Source organism: Topomyia yanbarensis, chromosome 3 (genome assembly GCF_030247195.1).
Source record: "Topomyia yanbarensis strain Yona2022 chromosome 3, ASM3024719v1, whole genome shotgun sequence".
NCBI classification, from domain to species: Eukaryota; Metazoa; Arthropoda; class Insecta; order Diptera; family Culicidae; genus Topomyia; species Topomyia yanbarensis.
The window spans coordinates 419,635,545-419,657,911 of NC_080672.1; the positions used below are offsets into that span (position 1 = coordinate 419,635,545).

General features: G+C 39.0%; 1 protein-coding gene across 3 annotated transcripts in view; it reads right to left on the reverse strand.

Moving 5' to 3' along the window:
* Positions 1–22,367, reverse strand: part of LOC131690004 (calcyphosin-like protein) — a 31,777-nt gene that overhangs the window by 1,352 nt on the left and 8,058 nt on the right. The window contains exon 1 of one of the 3 annotated variants that reach the window (XM_058975442.1): positions 18,974–19,182. The exons of 1 other annotated variant lie outside the window; for it this stretch is intronic. Coding sequence is in view for 1 of the 2 variants with exons in the window: in XM_058975441.1 (XP_058831424.1) it covers positions 7,378–7,419 (42 nt within the window). In the remaining variant the exon portion in view is untranslated. Of the gene's footprint in view, positions 1–7,377; positions 7,729–18,973; positions 19,183–22,367 lie in introns of those variants that run through there. One more of the 3 variants, XM_058975441.1, reaches the window with a different exon arrangement.

Below are 22,367 nucleotides of genomic sequence, written 5' to 3' on the forward strand. Positions count from 1 at the left end.
ACATCGGTGTAGCACCAAGAAAAAACGAAAACGCTATAAGATTCAACAACTGAAGAGTCAATTTCACATCTATGCACCCGAGCGTGTGCTTTGCCGACGAACTTTTTGCTGTTGGAACATAGAAATTCAATAAGACAAAGTCCAGGATTAATATTAATTTGTGTGAGACAGTTGAAGCTGAATCCATCCAATAGCGCATCGAAAGCGGTAGAAATATAAGATCGAAGCACGTTGACTACAGGTGCGACGTTGTCATGTGTGTTTTAAATGAGGCCAGACTGATTGTAATCTCCAACCAATAATGCGCAATCATTACTTCCGCAAGGCAAGAATCATCGGATATGGTTGTTTGTACTGACTAGATCACTCTCTTGCGATCTGGTGGTAAATAAATTACACCAATGCTGACAAAACGGTCAAGTAGCTTTAGTTTAACGAACAGCTGTTCAAGTGAAACGTCAACAGGTGTTGGAACGACGAAACTGTTCAATGCGGTAGAAACGGCGATGAGTACGCCCCCTCCGTGTGTTTTACGGCAGCTCACAAAACTGTGATCCTTTCTATAAACGGCACATGTATCGCCAAAAAGCTGACGAGAATGATACCTATCATCTACACTCAAAACTCGGCCATAATACCTTTACGGTAATAAGAAAAACAAATGCTCTAACAGCAAGATGTTTAATACTAAAACGGTCCCAACAAAAATATCTCCAAACGGCAATACCAAAATTCAAATCCTCTCTGCCTCGCACTAATATTTCATCAATTCTTATACAAAAAATATAAACGCATCGAATTGTTTGGAAGTGTGCAGCACTTCGCTTGTTACTGTATTGCGCATCAAGCAAAGCAAACACAATGTGGATAAAGACGAGTTTCGATTTTCTCTACACGACACATGCCGTATTTGAAGATCGGCTCACACTCGGCTAGCTTAAAAGCACAGTCAGAAAAAACCGGCTCGGAATAGTGGTGGGGTATTTCGATTGGTGCTAAATTGAAATTTCTTTTCTATCACGTACGTCAACAGTAAGGTAGCGACTGTACAAAACATGAATAGTTCTTCCCGTTATGTACGGGAAGCAAGACCTACGGTTTGAATCCTCGTATACAAACCGAGGGTCCGGGTACTGGTCCGGATTCAGGGACTGGTCCACATCCGGATTCGAAAACTGTGCCGGATCCAAAAACTGGTTCGGGTCTGGAAACTGCCTAAAATTTTTATTTCGCTGTCCAATCTACCCAGTAAAAAATCCGTAACTTCGGCTAGTTTCTGCCAATATTGGGGCAGATTCCAGCCTGAATTCGGGCATACATATTAGGACATCTTTTAAATCAGCTTTGTCATCCTTTAATGATTTCAGGGAATTGTTGTCGGGTATTGTATTATCGCAACAACGCGAAGCCATTCTATGGAAATTATCATTACAAAACAGGTCGGCACACCCGTTACACATCCAGAATAAATCCCGTGAGTGGGGACCAGAACTTCTCAAATATCATGATCCATCTTGACACATATCATGTGGGACGAATTTCCGCAGTGCCCACGACAGGTGATTCGCTCAGAATCATCAACGACTTTCGAGCAGTTGGTACAGACCATCTTTTTAGGCGAAGAAATAACGCCTACCGAGTATGCAATATGCGCAGCAAAATAAATAGCTCCAACGGGTATAGTAACGCACTTTCACAAAAACAACACTTTCAGCAGTCAGATGTGACGTTGATTAAAATCACAAAAGTTCTAAGTACTCGCACAATAGTTTAACGCAAAAAACAAATAGAACAAAAATAAAAGTGATCACGATTGTAAAACAAGTATAAATTAAAAAAACTATAAGCTCTATTGATGACCGGGGTATAGCAATCAGTGATGCCAAATAAAATGCCGTGTCGGAGGAACTACGATGAAAATGGTGATTGACTCCGACGATACAACTTGGAAAATGATGCAATTACAGAATATCAAAGCTTACAATATTTAGTCGAAAATTAATAAATGATTTCTGGATTATAACAAAATTCCCCTGAAGTTAGTTATCGTTTTCGATGCGAATATTGAGATCTCCGGAGTAAAAGAATTGCACACAATGAAAACCTTTTATGTGATTGAGAAAGAGTAGCATCCTGGGAAAAATCTCTGGTCAACAGTTTTGAGTTCTTTGAATTGGACTACCAAGTTGCACTGCGGAGATAAATCATGTACGTCAAGTTAATTTCCTCACATCAAAGAGGTCGATCTAACACTACCAATTGATAGAAGCGTTGCTCCCGTTATTCAACCTCTTAGAAGATGTTCAGTTCCTCTCTTCGATAAAGTGAAAACAAAACTAGAGGAACTTCTGGCACAGGACATAATAAAACGGGTCGAGCATCCCATGTCTTGGGTATCCCCGTTAGCCCCAATTCTTAAAGATAACGGTGATTTACTATTGTATCGACATGCGCAGAGCCAATCAAGCAATCCAATGATTAAACCATCTATTGCCAGCTTTTGAGGAAGGCTAAGTTTGTTCTTTGTTGCATACGAAAGAATCCTATTATCATGTTGAATTTTCGGATGGGTGTCGAGACAGTATGACATTTATTACAAATTGGGGCCTATGGCGTTTTGAACGACTATTTTTGGAGTAAATTGCGCTTCAGAATTATTCCAGATCTTAATGGAAAGTCTGTTGGTATCATGTAAACACTTGGTATGATTATTGGATCCGGTCCCCAGAATATGTTTCCATGAACATTTTTTCTATTTTAGATTGGGCCCATCGATGATTTTCTGATATTCGGTGAAACAGAAGTGGAACACGATGAGGTTCCCGCTAAAGTAATATGTAAGTTGGATGAACTTAGTATTCAATTGAACCATCATAAATGCAAGTTTATGCAGTGCGAAGTTGTAATTTTCAGACATATATTTTCGGAAAAAGGGATACTCCCCTCGAACAATAAAGTTCAATCGATCTTCGACTCCTGTGCCCCTAAATCGAAGGAGGGATTAAGGATTTTTTTGGGATTGGCTCCGGTTGGGACATTCCGGATTTGGCAACTGCAAAATACTTATTACGCGACCTTGTGAAACAATCATTTACATTTGACTGGAGTAAGGATCGCCAGGAATCTTTTGAGTTACTGAAACGACGTATTGAATCTCTTGATTACCTGGGATATTTGGATCCCTAAGATCGCACCCTTAGTCTCAGATGCATCAGATGTTGGACTTGGTGCAGTTCTGATTCAATATTAGAAAAAACAACCTAGCGCGATCAGTTACGCGTCGAAGAGCTTATCAGAGACCAAGATAAAAAATATCCTCTAATCGAAAAAGGAGCCCTTGCTATTGTATGGGCCGTAGAGAGGTTCCGCATTTATTTAATAGGATCTTTTGATCGATCGTAGCGGTAGGACGCATTTCTACCTTTCGATCATCAACCAGCGCAAACAGAACGACACACGAAAAAGCAACACTGAAACGGATTGTGATACTGAAAGAAAAACAATGTACCTAAGAGTGAACAATAGAGTGACAGAAAAAAATGACCCCCATCGGCCCACCCCTGAGTCGATTCCTAGTCCCACCAGGAGTGTCTGCTCCAAATTTGAGCCAAATCGAACAAATCTAGCTACCGGACCAACGTGCTTGAAGTTTGTATGGGATTTTTCGACAATTTACATGGAGAAAACCCACTTGCGAACATTTTCACCGCTAGGGGGCACTGTATACATCAGATTATCACCAAAAGTGAAACTTAAGAAGATAATTCTATTATCTACAACTTTGTTGAAGACTGCAAAGCGATCCGACTCGAACAAGAAAAGTTATTAAACTTATAACGAAGTGATGTCTGAGTCAGTTTTGCATGGGGCCTAGCAGTGCATGGTAGTGTATAAGTACTAGGTTCTAACAAACTAAACATTTTTATGGAATAATGGTTAGATTTAGCTCACTAGTGTGTTCGGAAGAATTGTAGTACATAATACGAGTTATGTTTTGGTTAGAAAACTTTAGTTCCATCTGTGACCGCATAGATGGCGCCAACACTATTTTTTTAACGGAGAGAGATAGAAATTAGGTGTCTTCTACAAAATTGTAGAACAAGATTTTTTCAGTAATTTTGCCAAACATCTTGATATTCTATCTCTCTCCGTTGAAAAGTTAGTGTTGGCGCCATCTATGCGGTCACAGGTGGAACTAAAATTTTCTAACCAAAACATAACTCGTGTTATGTACTGCAATTCTTCCGAACATACTATTCAGCTAAATCTAACCATTATTCTACAAAAATGTTCAGTTTGTTAGAACCTAGTACTGATATACTACCACGTACTGCTAGGCCCCATGCAAAACTGACTCAGACATCACTTCACTAAACGTTTAATAACTTCTTTCAACAAAGCCGGATTCACTAGCAGTCTTCGACAAAGTTGTAGACAAATAAATTATCTTTCTTATTTTCACTTACAATGATAATACGATGCATACAGTGCCACCTAGCGGTGAAAATGCGAACTAGTGGGTTTTCTCCATGTAAATCGTCGAAAAATCCCATACAAACTTCAGGCACCTTGGTCCGGTAGCTAGACTTGTCCGATTTGCTTCAAATTTGGAGCAAGTACTCCTGGTGGGACTAGGAATCGACTCAGGGGTGGGCCGAGTGAGTTTTCAAAAATTCATTATTTTTCTGGGCACTCTAGTGAACAACCAACCGTCAGCGACGGTGGCTGGACTGGACGATCATTATTCACATTTGAATTGGTAACTACACTTTATCACAGTGAATGTAATGGCGAGGGTATATGCACATATTTCGCTCTACTGCAACACCCTTGAATTAGAAACTGACCATTAACCATTGGAGACGATCTTCACACGTACTTCGAGGCTATTTTTAAAAATCGAGAGACGGATTCTACGGTTACAAGGACACAAAGTCATTGTAATTGATCGATTGCGTTAGAAAAACTTGGTTGATTCACTTTCCAATCTTGCATCACGCTTTAATAACATACACTGGTAGGAGGAATCAGAAGTTCACATACGTCACGCTGTAACGGAAATCCTCTCTCGATGTACAGAGAAGTTAATAAAGAGTTCAACGAAGAACAGAGGTACGAACAGTACAAGAAGCTTTGGCTATTGACATATCAGAAGTTGTAACGAAGAGTTCATGGCAGCCAAGGTAACAATGATGTCTACAAATAGGAATAATTCCAAAGTGAAACCCTATGCGCCGCTGAGCTATGGGAATGGTTTAATAATTCGAGATATGAAATTTGTAATTTCCAAGGATTTGCGAGTACTTATGAGCCAGTTAGCTCATGAAGATCTCCAGGTTGCCAATTATGGACAAAGAAACTGTGAAGGTGTGTGGCCGTTGCGAAGGATTTCGTCTTGTCCATGTTTCAAGTCCACCCGAACCTATGCATCGCAGTTCAATGCCGGATTAACCATGGGTGGATCTGGCGATAGATTTTCTAGCTACGGGAGAGTATATTTTGGTCGTAATAGATAATTATAGCAGATATACGAACATCATGCCAAAAAACAGCACAAGATACGGTCATGCGGGTACAGAAAATATTCAGAACTTGGGGATACCCACGAACGATGACACTGGACAATGCCAAGCAATTTGTTCCGCACGAATTTGCTGATTTTTGTAAACTCTCCGATATTAATTTAAACCACAGTATGCCCTACTAGCCGCAAGCAAACAGCGCAGTAGAACGCCAGAACAGATCTTTGTTAAAACGCCTAAAGATCTCCAACACTTTATACGGAGCTTGGAAACAAGAGTTAGATGATTACTTAATACAGCACAATAACACTCCTCACAGTACTACCAAGTACTACTGGTCTTTCACCAAGTGAACTGTTGCAGAATCGAATGCCGAAATATAAACAACCACAAATGAAGGATATTCATACAACCCCATCCGATTCAGAATTCCGAGATCGCGATACTATGAAAAAATTTGATGGAAACACAATAGAAGACGCCAAGCGGGGAGGAAAACCAAGCTTTCTCGAAGTCATCAGCAAAATGGACCACACTTTATTAAGACTATTTTTTGTCAGATGAATTATTTTAATAAATACATTAATTAAGACCACCTAGTTTTGATAATAAAGAAATAAAATAAATGATCCTATAGTTTGCTAACCTGTAACTTCATCGTTCTAAAAAAGTTCTTTTACAAGAAACTGATTTAAGTTATGTCTAGGCATTATACTTTGATGGTGTCTGCCAACGATATAAATTTTGCCTAGCATAGTGACGTTAATATTGCCCAATTGAATTATTTTGTCACCTTGTTAGTTTGTTCTGAACTTAACCTTGACATCAAATTGCAGCCACTTCGCTTAATGACAACGGAACATTAACCTTACTTCTCTTCTGTCATTAGATCGACATTGATAGAAGGCTACCTGTAATCGCCTTGTCATGCCAACTATAAAGAGGTCATCGGCACTCTATGATTGACTCACTCTTACTTTCATTTTTATTCATACCAATAAAGCATAGCTTATCGTTTGTTTCTCATCTTGTTCCATCGTACCTTTAAAGAACGTCCAGGTAGGTTACCGACCCTGAGCGTAGGGATCGTGCCAATCAATTTAGTATCAATTCAATTATCCCAAGCGGGGAAAATTTGTTTCTAAAAATAGAAAGCTATCAACACTAATTGTTAAACCAGTGCATCACGAAATCGGTTTGTTATGCCGTAGGAAAACTTTCCTGGTGAGTATTTAAAAAAGTCCTACTAGCGAAAGGTAACCGCGCCTGACAAAATTGCGTAATATTTTCCACGCCGTGCTTTTGCAAATATTTTACGTCAGTCGGTTCTAATTTTCCATTTCAAGAGAATCGACTTTTGTTCTGAGGTATTTGACCTTTCGATCCAGGGATGAGAAGAATCACATGCCGATGGCGCTCATGTACATATTAAATAAAAGGTAAATGTTGTATGAAAATTTCCAATTTCCCGAATGTTTGTGCTGTCTCGCAAACTATCCTCAACAAAATCCAAGCACCTTCCATCGCTTAGAATCCTTAAAATATACGCAATGGGTACACGCGTATGAAACGTCGAGGGTTGGTTGCGACTATAATTATGTACTATGATGACCTCAATATAACACACCGTAGTGGGAGGGGATGGGTTTGACGTTCTGCTCTACGAAGGCAAATCTAAGGTGTGTGTTTGTCGAATCTATTCCCTCCGGCCGGCCGTTGTGCTTTCCCACGAGAGGTAAAGAGGAATGATTCGAATGAAGGTGTTTTTTCTATTTTGTATAAGAACAATAACCTAAATCATTTCACCAAGCTCCCTGATATCATTCAATAATATGAAAAATACGTCGTAGGCTACCTTGAGAGAAATTCTGTTGTTATAACTGTGTATGGCATGCATGCTGACCGCGATTAGAAATCCGACTTAATTCCTTTAGAACGAGCTACCGAGGATATGAAGAGAACTGATTATGGTTGAGGTAGAGGCAGCCACTATCACTTGCAAATGTCCTGCGATGAAATTTCACTTGATGTTTCCAGTTAAATGAAATTCGATTCTACTATCCATATTGCTCATTTTTACAACTGGTTTTATGCTATAATCTATATTCTAAATATGATACGAACGGAAGAACAGTTTTTTCTTGATATTCGAACTCGAGAATTTCACAAAATTGTTTTCTCGCCTAAGGATCGACAAGGACTAATCTGAGGCGCAAGAGAAGTGTAAGGCAAAAGAATCGAACACAGAGAAAATGTTTGAGAGCTATTGGTGTACATACAGCTTAAACGTTCGCTGTAGTGTGTGAAAAAGAGGTAAACTGTGAGTCGGAAAAAGAGGAAAGTGAGAGCCGGGAAAATCTACTGATGAATAATGAAAAGCGAGGATAGAACGCTGGATTGCCCATGCTTATATGCTTTCACTTTTCAACTTAATAAATACTTTCTCAACTATGAGCATGTTTACGTTAGAAGTTTATTTACTGGGATTGGGATAGATTTTTTGAAGCAAGAGTGTATTACTTTAAATCTATTTTTTACAACCCGTTTCAAATAAACATATCATCTAATATTGTGTCAAAAACTGTGAATTAAGTTATGGGGACTGATTTGATTACAGAAGAAAATGAGACACTGGTTAATGTATATCTGTAAAAAAAAAATTATACAGCGAAGAGTAATCACTAAACGACTTGAAAAGTTCGTATAATTAATTATACAAATATCGTTGTGATTTTTAGGCCAATCACTTGAAATTTAATTAATAAATCACTATTCAACTCATCACTACATCGAACAAGGCTTGTTTATCACTAAACAATTACCTCGATCAGTTCACGCCTCATTCCCTTCTCGCATTCTCCTTATTTTATGTAGAATTCTTTACACGTCGCATCGACTGTAATAAATTGCAGGGGGCAAATATTAGGTAACTTTTTCAAGTTAGCAATATCTAGGGTATGCGGTCCATAATTCATCTCTGCTCTTCTATTTGTCATTTTTACCGATTAGTTTGACCAGCTTCTACTGTCTTGGTGAAATGCATTTGCGCAAACGGTAGAAAGACTTTGTGAAACACGAACATTTCGCCTTTTTCGAAAAGGTTTTCTTACTGTACTGCTTCCCGCTAATGATGTAAGGATAGTCATACCGATTTAACAATAATCTTTTTATTGTAGACATAGATTAATGAGATGAACAAGGGAGCATCTGCCCTACTGCTAGAATTGTACGTTCCATTGGTTTGCGAAAAAACATCAGGACTACCGTCTCGTCTCCACCACGTTTTAGTGGGTGGGTGGGATTTGTTTATACCGGCGAATACCATGGAAACTAACCTACATGCTGAAATTAATGGGTCTGTGTATTTTTCAAAGTGTTAGTAGGAGCAAATTCGTTGGAAAGAAACTCTCATATTTTATTCCTTATTGTGCTGCTATTTTGTTGATTCGTTATTGTTAAAGCGCCCTTCCGACTCTTGATTTCTGGTCATTCATGCACCAGTGTTTTTTATTTGCATGTAATTCACTGCTGAGAGCGCGAGACCCAGTCTATTGGCGGTAAAAAACAAGGCTGACTTTCGATTTTATCTTCTATTCTAAAATGCAGTGTATGATATTAAGGGTGACGAGCCTTTCAGATGGACAGGATGTCGATTCTAGGAAATCCTGGAAATTCGGGGATTTTAATTTGACCTAGAAAACCTGCAATTTTTAGGAAATTTTGATTCAAATCCAATGTGGCGACACAAGAAAACGAATCGCTTTGTCCAGTTTTATCAGCAGAATACACATTTTTCGATATTTTTTCCTACTTTTCATGAAACATAGAAACGATTCGTTGGAAAGGTTTTATTCTGACTATACAAATGAAAAACGCTACCACATTCAACTGATGCATGCATATTAGGGTGGAGCATAATTGCATGGAAAAAACGTTAACTTGACCGCATAAGCCAGAACAAATCATTTTTTGGTTCTGTTTAGGGTGCCAACTAACTGTGTCAAATTTAGGATCGATTGATTATGACCCGGCAATTTGAAGGGGAAATCCTACTTTTTGCATTTTTATTTCTAAAGACCCCAGATTTCCCTGAAGAATGCAGTCTTTTATGTATATGCTTAGTTCAGGATATGCCTAACAACTTTGCCGCAGGAAGCATGGTGCCAAAATGTTCCTGGAACATGTTACAGCTGTTCAAAGTCCGATGGCTCGAATTGAACACAAAATCCCATTTTTTGACAACACTGCCAGCAGGGCTGTAGCTTGGTCTTCTGGTCTGCCCTTGTATGCAAAAGTGACGTAAACGCCACATTGGTCAAATTTCACTTTTTCGTATTTTTAAGTTACACACCAAAAATAATGAAATTTAAACGACATGTAGATCAATACGAATGTAAACAGACAAGGATTGAATCAAAAATTTGATTGGAAATTACGTCAAAGGCAATTGGAGCAACAAACAGCATACAATTTTACACTTTCATTCGTGTAATATTACATGTCATTCATTTTATAGCAGTAATCGTGTAAAAATACGTTGAAGTGCATTGGTTTTCCTTTTAAAGAAACTAATTTTCAATCCACGTGTAAAATTATAATAAAATTCGTTGAAGAAAGCACGAAAAGTCGTGTGTATTGTGGTGGAACTTAATTTTACATTTATATTCATGCTCCAAATATGTGCATGAAAATAAATTTAAAATTACATAATATTTTTTTCTGTGTGGCTACGAAAATCCGCATCCTTCAGTGAAAGCGACTTGAAATAAAAAAAAAACTTTTAAGCCGCGAAAAACAAAGTGACGAATGCATGCTTTAACCCGTACCATGAAAGACAAAAATTGATTTCCTGAAAAATATACTCGATGGCGTTTACTTCACTTTTGCATACAAGGGCATTGGTGCGCTTGGCTGGAACTCGGAGCATCTATTCATTAGACTTCCTATCAGGATCACTATCAGGAATCAGAACATATTAGCTTAAATGACACGTTCCCCGTATGTAGTTGGGAATTTGTGCCTTTCCGTGCGTTTCATCATTTCCTGAGCAGAAAGAAAGGAGAAGGAGGTGTGGGGAAGTAGAATTGGAAGGGAGGAAAAATATCAAAAAAAAAAAACAAACAGCAGGTAACATCACAAGTAGTTCAACTCGCCTGCGAGTAAGCCTAAAGATCTTTACCATATTGGACGAGAAACTTTAGTATGTCTCTGAGTTTCAGTCGTCCAAGCATGGTGTCGTCTATGTAAGGACGGCCGAAAACTTGAAATCGCAATTGCGCTACTGCTGAACAGTTGCATATCAGATGATATGAGGTTCCGTAGTCAGATTCACAAAGATCACATGAAAAAGACTCAACGCGCTGAATAGTTGCCATGTGATAATTGAGTTTTCAGTGGCCGGCTGAAGCCCTGGTCAGCATGCCGCAGTGGAGCTTCGAAAAATGTAGATTTTTCAATATCACTGGGTACGGTTGTTCTAGAAACGCCTTTGTTTAACGACACGTTTGTAGATTTCTCCAATAATTACGGTGCTCGGACGAAGCCTAGAACCGTATTTTTCCCTTATCCAACTTGTCGAAATTGGCAGCGCGGGCTCAGAACCAACGAAGTCAATCGTTGAACCTGCCCAGGCCAATTCGTGAGCCCATTCATTTCCAGTATATCGGAATGTCCGGGCACCCAGACAAGGTAGATAGTGTTGACAATGCTTAGTTCTTCGATTTGGGTTCGACACGCGATCACTAGCTTAGACCGTGATTTATCTGCAGCCTGACTACCGAAGCAGAAGTTTATAACTTTGCTGGACAAACTCAGTTGAAGGGCCGATTGTACCCCGCACATAATCACAAAGATTTCTTCTTGGAATACAGTACAGTATCTACCTAGTGAGTGAGATTGTTCCAATCTCATTTCACGACAGTAGACACCAGCACGTCCCTTCATCAGATAACCGTCAGTGTAACAGACCACTTGCGTTTGTTGTTGTCTTTCCATGGGTATTTAGGTTTGAGACCCAGGTCTTTCCAAAAGTGCGTGTCCACTGCCCGAAGGCCTTACACGCTTTCTTGGCTCTGAACTCAATGTAAGCAGACCAATTCAGTTTGAAATCCAATATAACTCCAACGTATTTGACTTGATATGCACACAGTAGCTCAGAATCAAAGAATTGTAAGAGACGAACCCCGGCTGTTGTTCGCTTCTTCATGAAAAGAACCTGTTGCCGCGCAAATGAGTTAATTATACAATGTCAGCAGTGCATAAGAAATGCATCACTGCTACGCGTAGGGAAGGTTGATGTTGATCTTAAAAACCCGAAAATGAAATGAAAAGAACACAGAAAAAGGGATCACTGTCTATTTATCAACCTCCCGCGCCTAATATACATAAGCGTGCCATACGCAGTCCGATTAGCTAGCTTTGGTTTTTCCTTCTCACTTACTCTGCGGTTAGGATAGTAATAAAATCTTAGAAAGCGGTACAAATGTAACCGCATATTTTGTGAGCCCTTGCGGGACTGGACTAGGATTGAATAGCAGGAATCCGTATTGTGGTTAAATACGTCAGTCTTGAAGAGGCAGGGCCAAATATATAAGTAAACAAATAGGAATTGCGCCCTTCTAAGGCCATAGGAAATCTACACCGTATCTCAGGAGAATAGGGAAAAACTTAAGGACTAAAAGGGATAAATTTTCCCGTAGCGATATAGGAATCGCGCGGGCAACATGTAGCTTTAAGATAACTTTTGTAAATATTTTCTGAATAAATTAAGTTTCAAAGTTCTAAAACTCCAGACGTCCTTCTAAGAAAGAAAACCCAACCACGAAAGCAGGACCACAGCCCAAGGAACATTAGGAGAGATATAAAGTCCACGGACTCGCTCTGGTAAGCAAAGTGTTGGGAAAACATTCCCGTTGTTTCATGGTGGCTCCGCAGAGAGGAGCACTGGAGAGTGATAGTTGAAATCTATCACTGAACACTGAAACTTCCGGACAGTCGAAACCTGGCCGATAACCAAAAATAGTGTGATAAGTATAAACGGTGTACAGCATAGAAAGCATTCTCCCAGGATTAAGTGCGATTAAGGAGGTTGCGCGGATGAAGTGGCAGCTTCTGAGGATACAAATGTAAACTAAAGTTCTAATACAGTGTTACAAGTACAAGATCCATAGAAAGTAAACATACATACCAAGTGTATAGTGACTGTAGTGGAAAGTATAAGAGACGCAGCAGACACCTTAGACAAGGGGAATTTGCTGAACCTTTTGACAGCACGCATATTAACACTGATAGACGTGGGTGCGCGGAATCTACATTTGATGCAGTCTGACATTTGTAGTAGTGTTGTGATAACTATCCGTGAAAACGCAAAAGTTGAGTAGTGTTTCTTCACGGAAGACTGGGGACAAAAGTTATGTTTTACTGCAACTAGTTAATAGGAAGGAAGAACACAGTCGGTCTCGCGCCGGCACCTGCAGATTAGAAGAACACAGTCGGTCTCGCGCCGGCACCTGCAGATTGGAAGAACACCGTCGGTATCGCACCGGCATCTGCGGACTACGAAGAACACCGTCGGTCCAACACAGAAAAGGAAACAAGTAAGCTAATTTTAAGAGTAGCTATGGAGTATAATTTTGTACAAAATCCAAATGGCAACTGTCGCCTATGTGTTAAAGCTAATGATGTAGACAATATGGTGGCCTGCGACGATTGCGATCGCTGGTTCCACCTGAGTTGCGTAGGGTTGAAACATAAGCCAAAGAAGAGCGAGCTTTGGCTTTGTAGGAAGTGCCAGGCTATTAGACTCTCTCGCGGAGAAAGAGAGGCAATTAAGAAAATTTAAAGAGAGAAGTCAATTAGAAAATCCCCAAGCGGAAATTTTTGACTTATTAATTCAAAAAATTAATAAAATCAACGTCGGTAACCAGACTACCGCAAATAAGTACGCCCTAAGGCAGTCCCTAATGGACTTGCCTTATTTTGATGGGTCCTGTAAGATGTGGCCCAGATTTAAACAAACCTTCTACGAAACAACTCGTGAAGGGGAATTCACTGATTTAGAAAACCTGCATCGATTACAAAGATGCTTGAAGGGAGGCGCACTACAAGCAGTTAACGCGCTGCTTTTAGACTCGCGCAACGTTAACAAAATTATCCAAAAATTAGAGGATCAGTTCGGAAGCATCGAGCTGATATATTCAGGCCTTTTACGAGACGTGCTTGAAATTAGGAATCCACGTTTCGAACAACCACAAACCATAGTAGACTTCGTATCTCGAATTGGTAACCTCGTCACCAATATGGACTGTTTGGGACGTAAGGAATATCTCAATGACCAACGTTTAGTCCGTGATTTAGTCAGCAGGTTACCACAGGGACTGCACTTAAAATGGCTAACTCACGTTAATGAGGAAAGGGCGCTTTCAACCACTGCAAATCCCTTTGTCGCTCCAACGGTAAGCGATTTATTTGATTGGTTACAGCCCCAGCAAAAGCTAGCTACTATGTTGATAGCTGAGCGGGGATTACAAGACGATAAACACGTTAGAATAGAAAAATATAACAGGATTAATTATCACGCAACAAGCTACCAAAAGTGCTTGTTATGCGAGCTTGACCACATGACAATAGATTGTGGTAAATTTGGAGAACTCTCTCCCGATCAACGGAGGAAGATCGTTAAGGAGAAGAATTTATGTTTCTCGTGCTGCAGACCGAATCACTCGGTAAAGAATTGTAGAACCACTAAAATTTGTAACATAGAAGGGTGCAAAAGTAGACACCACCAACTGTTACATGTTATAGCACAGGAAAAAAGGTCTGATGAAAGCGACAATGAAAATATAAATTACCACCATTCTGGTAAAACAATCCATTATCAAATAATTCCCGTCACTCTTAAGAACGGACCGCATGAAGTAGAAACCTTTGCCTTCATGGATACAGGGTCCTCAGTAAGTCTAGTACAAAGTGACATAGTAGAAAAACTACATTTAAAAGGAATTGAACGTCCAATGACATTAGCATGGACGAATGGTAAAACTCAAAAAGAAAAATCGAGTCAAGAAATTCGTATGAAAATAAGAGGTCAGTTTGATAAAACTTATTCGTTAAATGGCTTGAGAACGATAAAGCAATTATCGTTACCTACTCAAACTCAAGCGCGAAACAAACTGATTAACAAATACTCTTACTTAGAAAGTACAGAGTTACCGCATTATGAAAATGCAACTCCTACATTATTACTTGGATTGCCACATGCGTACTTAATGACTGGATTAGAGGAAAAATCCAGAGGGTTCAATGAACCGGTAGCTAAGAAAACTAAATTAGGTTGGGTTCTTCATGGCGCAACACAACGTGGAAAGTTTTCTCCAAAGCATGATGTAGGTCCAAAAAGGGAAAACAAAAAAGAAATGATCCTAAGTCATTTCTGTATTGAATCTCTCAGGGTCAAAGAACCTGAGAAGCCGTTCATCTCAAAGGGCGATGAACAGGCAGAGAAAACAAAGTATGACGATACTTCAGGTCGTTTTCAAAGGTTGGAACAAGGGTTAGGTAGAAAGCCCTACCGACAAACAAAGCAAAAAGAATATTTTAAAAACAAATATTCAAATTTTGAGATGAAACAAGTCGTGTCGGGCGTTGACCTACAGACTTATACTTTATCGACAACACGTGTTTTGCCAACACGCCCTAAATATGTTAGGAATAAGAATAAGGCACATGAAAGATTGAATTGTCATAAAATTGAAGACAACAAACAAAAAACCAAAGGGCAAGAGAAAACAAAGGCAGACGCTGCCGTAAGTAAACAAATTTGGCTGGGTATTGATTCCAGAACTAGATCACATACCAGATCAGCAGTAAAATTAGTGGGATCGGATTTCAATCCTCCTGACAAAAATTAGCCGGAACTTATCAGGAAAAGGAACCCGGCGCTTACGCTGGTACCTTTTCCGCAAAACATAAATAACGAAGGGTACAAGAAACACTTCATCGAAACGTTGAATGAAATAAAAGAGCCTTATATCTACCGCACACGCAAGCGGGTAGACATTGGGAAAACTAAACAAATGGTGGAAGGAATACACCACCAAACCCTAGGAAAATGAAGAGCATAACTAGACCTCGTACAAGGGCCAAAACACTTCCAAGTAGGTGCGCTGATACTCTTCGTATCAGTAGATCAAGTACCAACCTGACGTTTAATGAACAGTTTCGAAGAACTTGTAGTTAAATAGAATAACGTCATGATTTACACCCGTAAGAATAATACTAAGATTTTTGCGCGGTAAAGCGATAATTTGAGTAAACCACTAGGATGATTTACGGGCCCTGGAATGTTGCCGCGCAAATGAGTTAATTATACAATGTCAGCAGTGCATAAGAAATGCATCACTGCTACGCGTAGGGAAGGTTGATGTTGATCTTAAAAACCCGAAAATGAAATGAAAAGAACACAGAAAAAGGGATCACTGTCTATTTATCAACCTCCCGCGCCTAATATACATAAGCGTGCCATACGCAGTCCGATTAGCTAGCTTTGGTTTTTCCTTCTCACTTACTCTGCGGTTAGGATAGTAATAAAATCTTAGAAAGCGGTACAAATGTAACCGCATATTTTGTGAGCCCTTGCGGGACTGGACTAGGATTGAATAACAGGAATCCGTATTGTGGTTAAATACGTCAGTCTTGAAGAGGCAGGGCCAAATATATAAGTAAACAAATAGGAATTGCGCCCTTCTAAGGCCATAGGAAATCTACACCGTATCTCAGGAGAATAGGGAAAAACTTAAGGACTAAAAGGGACAAATTTTCCCGTAGCGATATAGGAATCGCGCGGGCAACATGTAGCTTTAAGATAACTTTTGTAAATATTTTCTGAATAAATTAAGTTTCAAAGTTCTAAAACTTCCTTCTAAGTCCTTCTAAGAAAGAAAACCCAACCACGGAAGCAGGACCACAGCCCAAGGAACATTAGGAGAGATATAAAGTCCACGGACTCGCTCTGGTAAGCAAAGTGTTGGGAAAACATTCCCGTTGTTTCAGAACCATTGAAGTTTTGGTTGGGTTAACTGATAATTTAACTTGTCGACACCACTGCTCGACAGCTCTTAATGCTTGTTGCATTGAGTTAAAGATTGTTCCTCCAGTAATTACTATTTGGTAATCGTCAGCAAACCCGTAGGTTGGAAATCCAAGCTCATTGAGTTTCTTCAACAAGCCGTCGGCAACCAAGTTCAATAACAAAGGTGACAAAACGCCACCCTGAGGACAACCGCAAATACTCAACTTCCACAGGTTTTCTAAAGAACAGCTGATCAGCCAAGTAAACAAAGAGCACACCAAATGTTATTCCGATCAAGCTGGGACTCGGAAAGTACCGTTATGTACCTGACTATCCAATGCAAATCATTCTAACGTGTCACATATAGTCAGCGAACATTAGCCACCTATCCAGGACAAATTCCTACGTGCCAATTCTGTGATCAGCCGCTACACCACGGAAAATCTTGCGCAGAGACTGCTGAGGATATTCCATCTGTTATAGGTAAGACCGATACACAGTCGTCGTATGCTAAACCACAACCGGTTACTGAACTAACGACTGCGGATCGGGCAGTAACAAACACTAAATTAATAATTATCATGGGCAGTACCAGTAAATTAACTGCTTTAACCAAAAGTGAAGAAACAACGATTTCATCGAATACCTCCAAACTAACAACCTACACCACCGATAAAGAAACAAATGCCGATGAAGACGGATTTACAACAGCGACCCGTAAGTACAAGAAACAAAGTAGAACTTCCGACAATTAGCAAGTGACAACCTACCTCCAAGTTGCAGAGAATAACGCAACTAATGCATCACCGTCAAGAAAAAGGGTCTCAACAAGCTGCGTCAACAAGACCCGACGGACAGGCAGTGAGTTAGTTATTTTTTTTTATTTTTACATCTTGTAAAAACATAAAGATCCACTGCTAGCGCATTGAACCGTGTCAAATAAATGTTCGTGTTCATCATTTGATTCAAAGGGCTAACCTTAATTAATTAATACAATGGCGAATTGTAGAAAAGATGTTGCGATTTCGTAACTATCAGGAAGGATAAATTTAGTTTTGATAGTAGTTCGATTGAGTCAATTCGATATCGTTAACAAACGATACCATAGCAAATTCGCAAAGTTTTTCAATGTTGGAATTTTGATTAGCATAGCAATGGAGTTGCTTTAATAAAAACAATATTGATAATTGTTTGCAACTTCCCCGCGCCACTTTAAAAAATTGTTTTCACAAATATTTGTAACGGCCTAACTTTTATAGCGGTATAAAAAACACTTGATTGTTTTACTTGCGACAAATAATCAATTACGAATAAAACGCGTCCCATTTCCGGATTCAGTACACTAGCTCATTTTCATTGGAACTAATTTGCGTTTCCATATAACAAATTACATTGAAAAAAACCGCGTTAAAACGACTTGAGTCTAGTTTTTTAAAGTTGGAACGATTTCTATAACTTCTCTATAAGTATGTGTAGATTGATCGGTGAATAGATTTGGCATGGCGTCTTTACCGTTTGGGTAACACTGAACTACTTTAGCTCAGACGCAGAAGTCTGTTTCTAAACATTGCTCAAAACGTAACTTAATTAAATAGTCGATTTAATTACTCTTGGCAATAAGCACTAACCAAGCTCACAATTTTGGCGTAAACGTTAAGCGCTAATTCGATCAAGATAACTTTTATTAGCGATCCTAGTCTATCCTAGTCAGCCAAGTTGACACACGTAGGTCGACTCACACCGCGGGGTTTCCACCGCAATTGATCTCCGAACATGTCTAGTTCCAACGTACAAGGTTAGCACACCGTTGTTCATCGAGAACGACGGAAAACCCATCCACGCGTGAAATGATTTTCCTTGGCTTATTCTTTTTAGGTGTTCAATATAATTCAAGTCCAAACAAGGCCATCGTCGAACCTAATAGCCGTAACAGTATAAAACACAAATTCGTTTCGCGAACAGTGAGTGGGCATTGCAGTTAAATGATCCAAGTTAATATAATTCTAATAAAATTAACTAAAATATTTAGAATGTACTATTTCGCATACATATGAAGAAACAGACAGCGGTTACTCAGCTCGAATGAATATTATTTCTGCTCTAATCCAAACCAGTCTAGATAGATTACTCATTCTAAATCACCTCAGAATGGGAACTTTTGAGATGATCCCATTGCTACTGTCGTATAAGTTACTGCTTAGCAATCAGTAGATGTGACAGATATTCGCAGTTTACGACATTCCGCAAACCATTTCGCACTTTACAAGGTCGCACATCACAGACATGTTGAATCAGCCATGTTCCTAGCCTACGTCGTATGTTTAGTGTGCCTTAATGCCAGTAATACGTTTTAAAAATATTATTTAAATAATTGGATATTTACACAATGGTACGGCCGCTGGAGAATGAAGTTTTGTAACTCTGCTTTGGAGTAAATCACTGTTTGTCACTACACTTTGCAAACTGTCCCAAATGTTCAACACCTGTTCGAACTTTAAAAGATACCGCTAACTTTGAATCAACCGAACGTTTTGTCTGCAATGACTCAAAGTAAACCGAACCGTTGAAAGCGTAAATCGCGAATGTGAACCAGTTTTTCTTCTATATAACTTTATTCATTACTCAGCCCGGCGCGCGCCACGTGAGTATCTGTGTACCTCGCCAGAAACTACACCGCTACCACACCAACAAATGGAAAGATGTGTCATGTTTATCATATTATACCCTTCTTAGGGGTGCTCTGTTGCATCGGGCCAACAGTGAGCGTTATTCCCAAGTAGGGTGGTACACGATTTCATACGGTTTCCATATCACCAGGGAGCCACCGCGAATATTTCCGAAGTTTGACATTTTAATTTTCATTACCAGTGTATTCATTGCATAATTGAAATTGCCACTAATTAAATTCCATCAGGATTCGGACAAATATAATTTTCATAAGCATTCTAAAAGAGCGAGGTTGGTTGACTGTAGTTTGATTAAACACAGTCAATTAACTTCGGTCAAATTTTCAATTTTATGAATAAAATTAGGATCGTTCAAATAATAATTCCATGGATAGATAAGAAGATTTAAAATTTAAAAGAATTCTTGAAATATATTTAATAAATTCCCCACATCGTAGAACTCTCATACGGCCAATTTCTGCACTTGGATGAAAACCGGTTTTCTGCTAATTGGCTGGTTTTCAGAAAAAAAAACCGGTTTTCATCCAGTGAAGAAACTGGCCGATAGACTTCATGTATCGATAGAAATAAATTATCATCAATTTGTCAATTGTATTGACTGTCATTCTCATTGCTCTTTTGTAATACTAAGATACCGTAAATTTGAACATCTATGTAAATATTCGTAATTAATGAATGTTTCGCCTGTTCATGTAAATCAAATAAAGTTTATTTCCATTTTTTTTTTCATTTTCATCCACCACCATTCAACTAAATTACTCATTAATATGCTATATTTCATGTACCATGGGTATTGCACGACATGTCAGACAAAAGGATGTCGAAACGTTATCGATCGCATGCAATGGAAAAAAGTGTCCCCAATGCGGGACTCTTAATAGTATTGTCCTCTAGCTAGAAAGACAAAACATGCTTTTCCAGTCACTCCCCGTAATGACTCACAGTGCCAGTCCACTGTTACCAGTGCATCAATTTCATTTGATATCCTTGGCAGGCGTAACGTACAAAGATAACGATCGGTCACTAACAGCCATTATCTACTGTCGATTTCTATGGAAAAAGTTATTTGCCTATAAGTCATATAGTATTCATTAGCCACGTAATTTGCTTGTAGGTTCGTCGCTTCACTATCCATTCACTTGCATTGATTTTTCTGCCTGAATTTCTGTAGGTGTCTGTTTTATGATAACAATTTTTGTATTTCAATGTCCTGGAATATATGGCCCTTGAGTGAAAAAGTTATACGGCAAAAATATACAAAACGCTTTAAGAATAACACTTGGAACTTAAATATTTAAAATTTGACCAGCAGCCTGGTCTGACGTTCAAATTGTGTTCGATATGCTGCAATGCTGAACGTGGAGCGTAAAATATATTTTCGAGATTTAGTAATTAGAAATTCAATCTCATACTAAATATCTTATTAAAACTGAACTTTCAAATTCTATTGGTAGCACCCAAGCAATTTGCTTGAATGTATAATTATTAGGGTGGGGCATTGTTATATGGAAAAACGTAATCATAGCCACATCAACCGAGCACAGTATTTTTTTGGTTCCTTTTGGGGTCCAAAACAACTGTGCAAAATTTGGGGTCGGTTGGTGTTGACCCGGCGTAGCGCATTGCGTTTGAAATTTGTATGGAGATTAGTGTGGGAAAACCTACATTTTTGCATTTTTTATTCTACAGACTACAATTCTTCCTGTAGTATGCCAACAAATAGATAAAAGTATAGTCCAGGATATGCTGAACAACTTTGCCGAAGGATGTATGGTGTTAGAATGTCTCTATGCCAAGTTATAGCTGTTCAAAGTTCGATACATCGAATTAAATGCCAAAAACCAGTTTTATTGACAACACTGCGGGTGTACCAATGGTATTTCATATGGCATTCCAAAATAACATTATATATTTTAGATTTACCACATTGGTATGTTTGGATGAATTATTCAAAAGCCTCAGCTCAATTTCATGAGGTAGTTGAGCAATAGGGCTTAGTAAGGGGTGAGGGGGGGGGGCGGACTTTAATATGTAGAAATTCGAACTGAAATGTTGTCGAGTTGGAATGTTCAGATGAATTATTTCAAAATATTTACACATTGTCCTACGCATAATAGTAACGATGAAATCAAACATACTGTATCTCTTTGCCTTGACTTTTATCAAAAGAAGTTACGTTACAGACTGAATTAACTGATGTCGAGTTGATATGTCAGTTGTTAATTCATCTGAACATTCCAACTCGACAACATTTCAGTTCGAATTTCTACATATTAAAGTCCCCCCCCCCCTCACCCCTCACTACACCCTATTGCTCAACTACCTCATGAAATTGAGCTAAGGCTTTTGAATAATTCATCCAAACATACCAATGTGGTAAATCTAAAATATATAATGTTATTTTGGAATGCCATATGAAATACCATTGGTACACCCGCAGTGTTGCCAATAAAACTGATTTTTGGCATTTAATTCGATATATCGAACTTTGAACAGCTATAACTTGGCATAGAGACATTCTAACACCATACATCCTTCGGCAAAGTTGTTCAGCATATCCTGGACTATACTTTTATCTATTTGTTGGCATACTACAGGAAGAATTGTAGTCTGTAGAATAAAAAATGCAAAAATGTAGGTTTTCCCATACTAATCTCCATACAAATTTCAAACGCAATGCGCTACGCCGGGTCAACACCAATCGACCCCAAATTTTGCACAGTTGTTTTGGACCCCAAAAGGAACCAAAGAAGTGCTGTGCTGAAAAAAACGATCATTTTGCCCCACCCTAATAATTATAGATTGTTACGAATCACATAATTTTGCCATATTACTCCCTAAAGCAAAAGTTGGTTTAAAACCATTTCGCGCATCAAGGTTTTGACCTATAACTTTCGTCGCATCAGTATCTGGCAGAACCGTCATGGTTCGGTTCTGTCAGATACTGATGAGACGAAGTTGAAACGAAAATCCATGACCTACTCAAGTTATAGGTATTGTGCTCATCATGGGCAGAATGGCTTTAATTCGATTTCGCTTCTTAGTGTGTAATACTTTATTAACAGTATAAAACACAAAGCAGCGCATCGG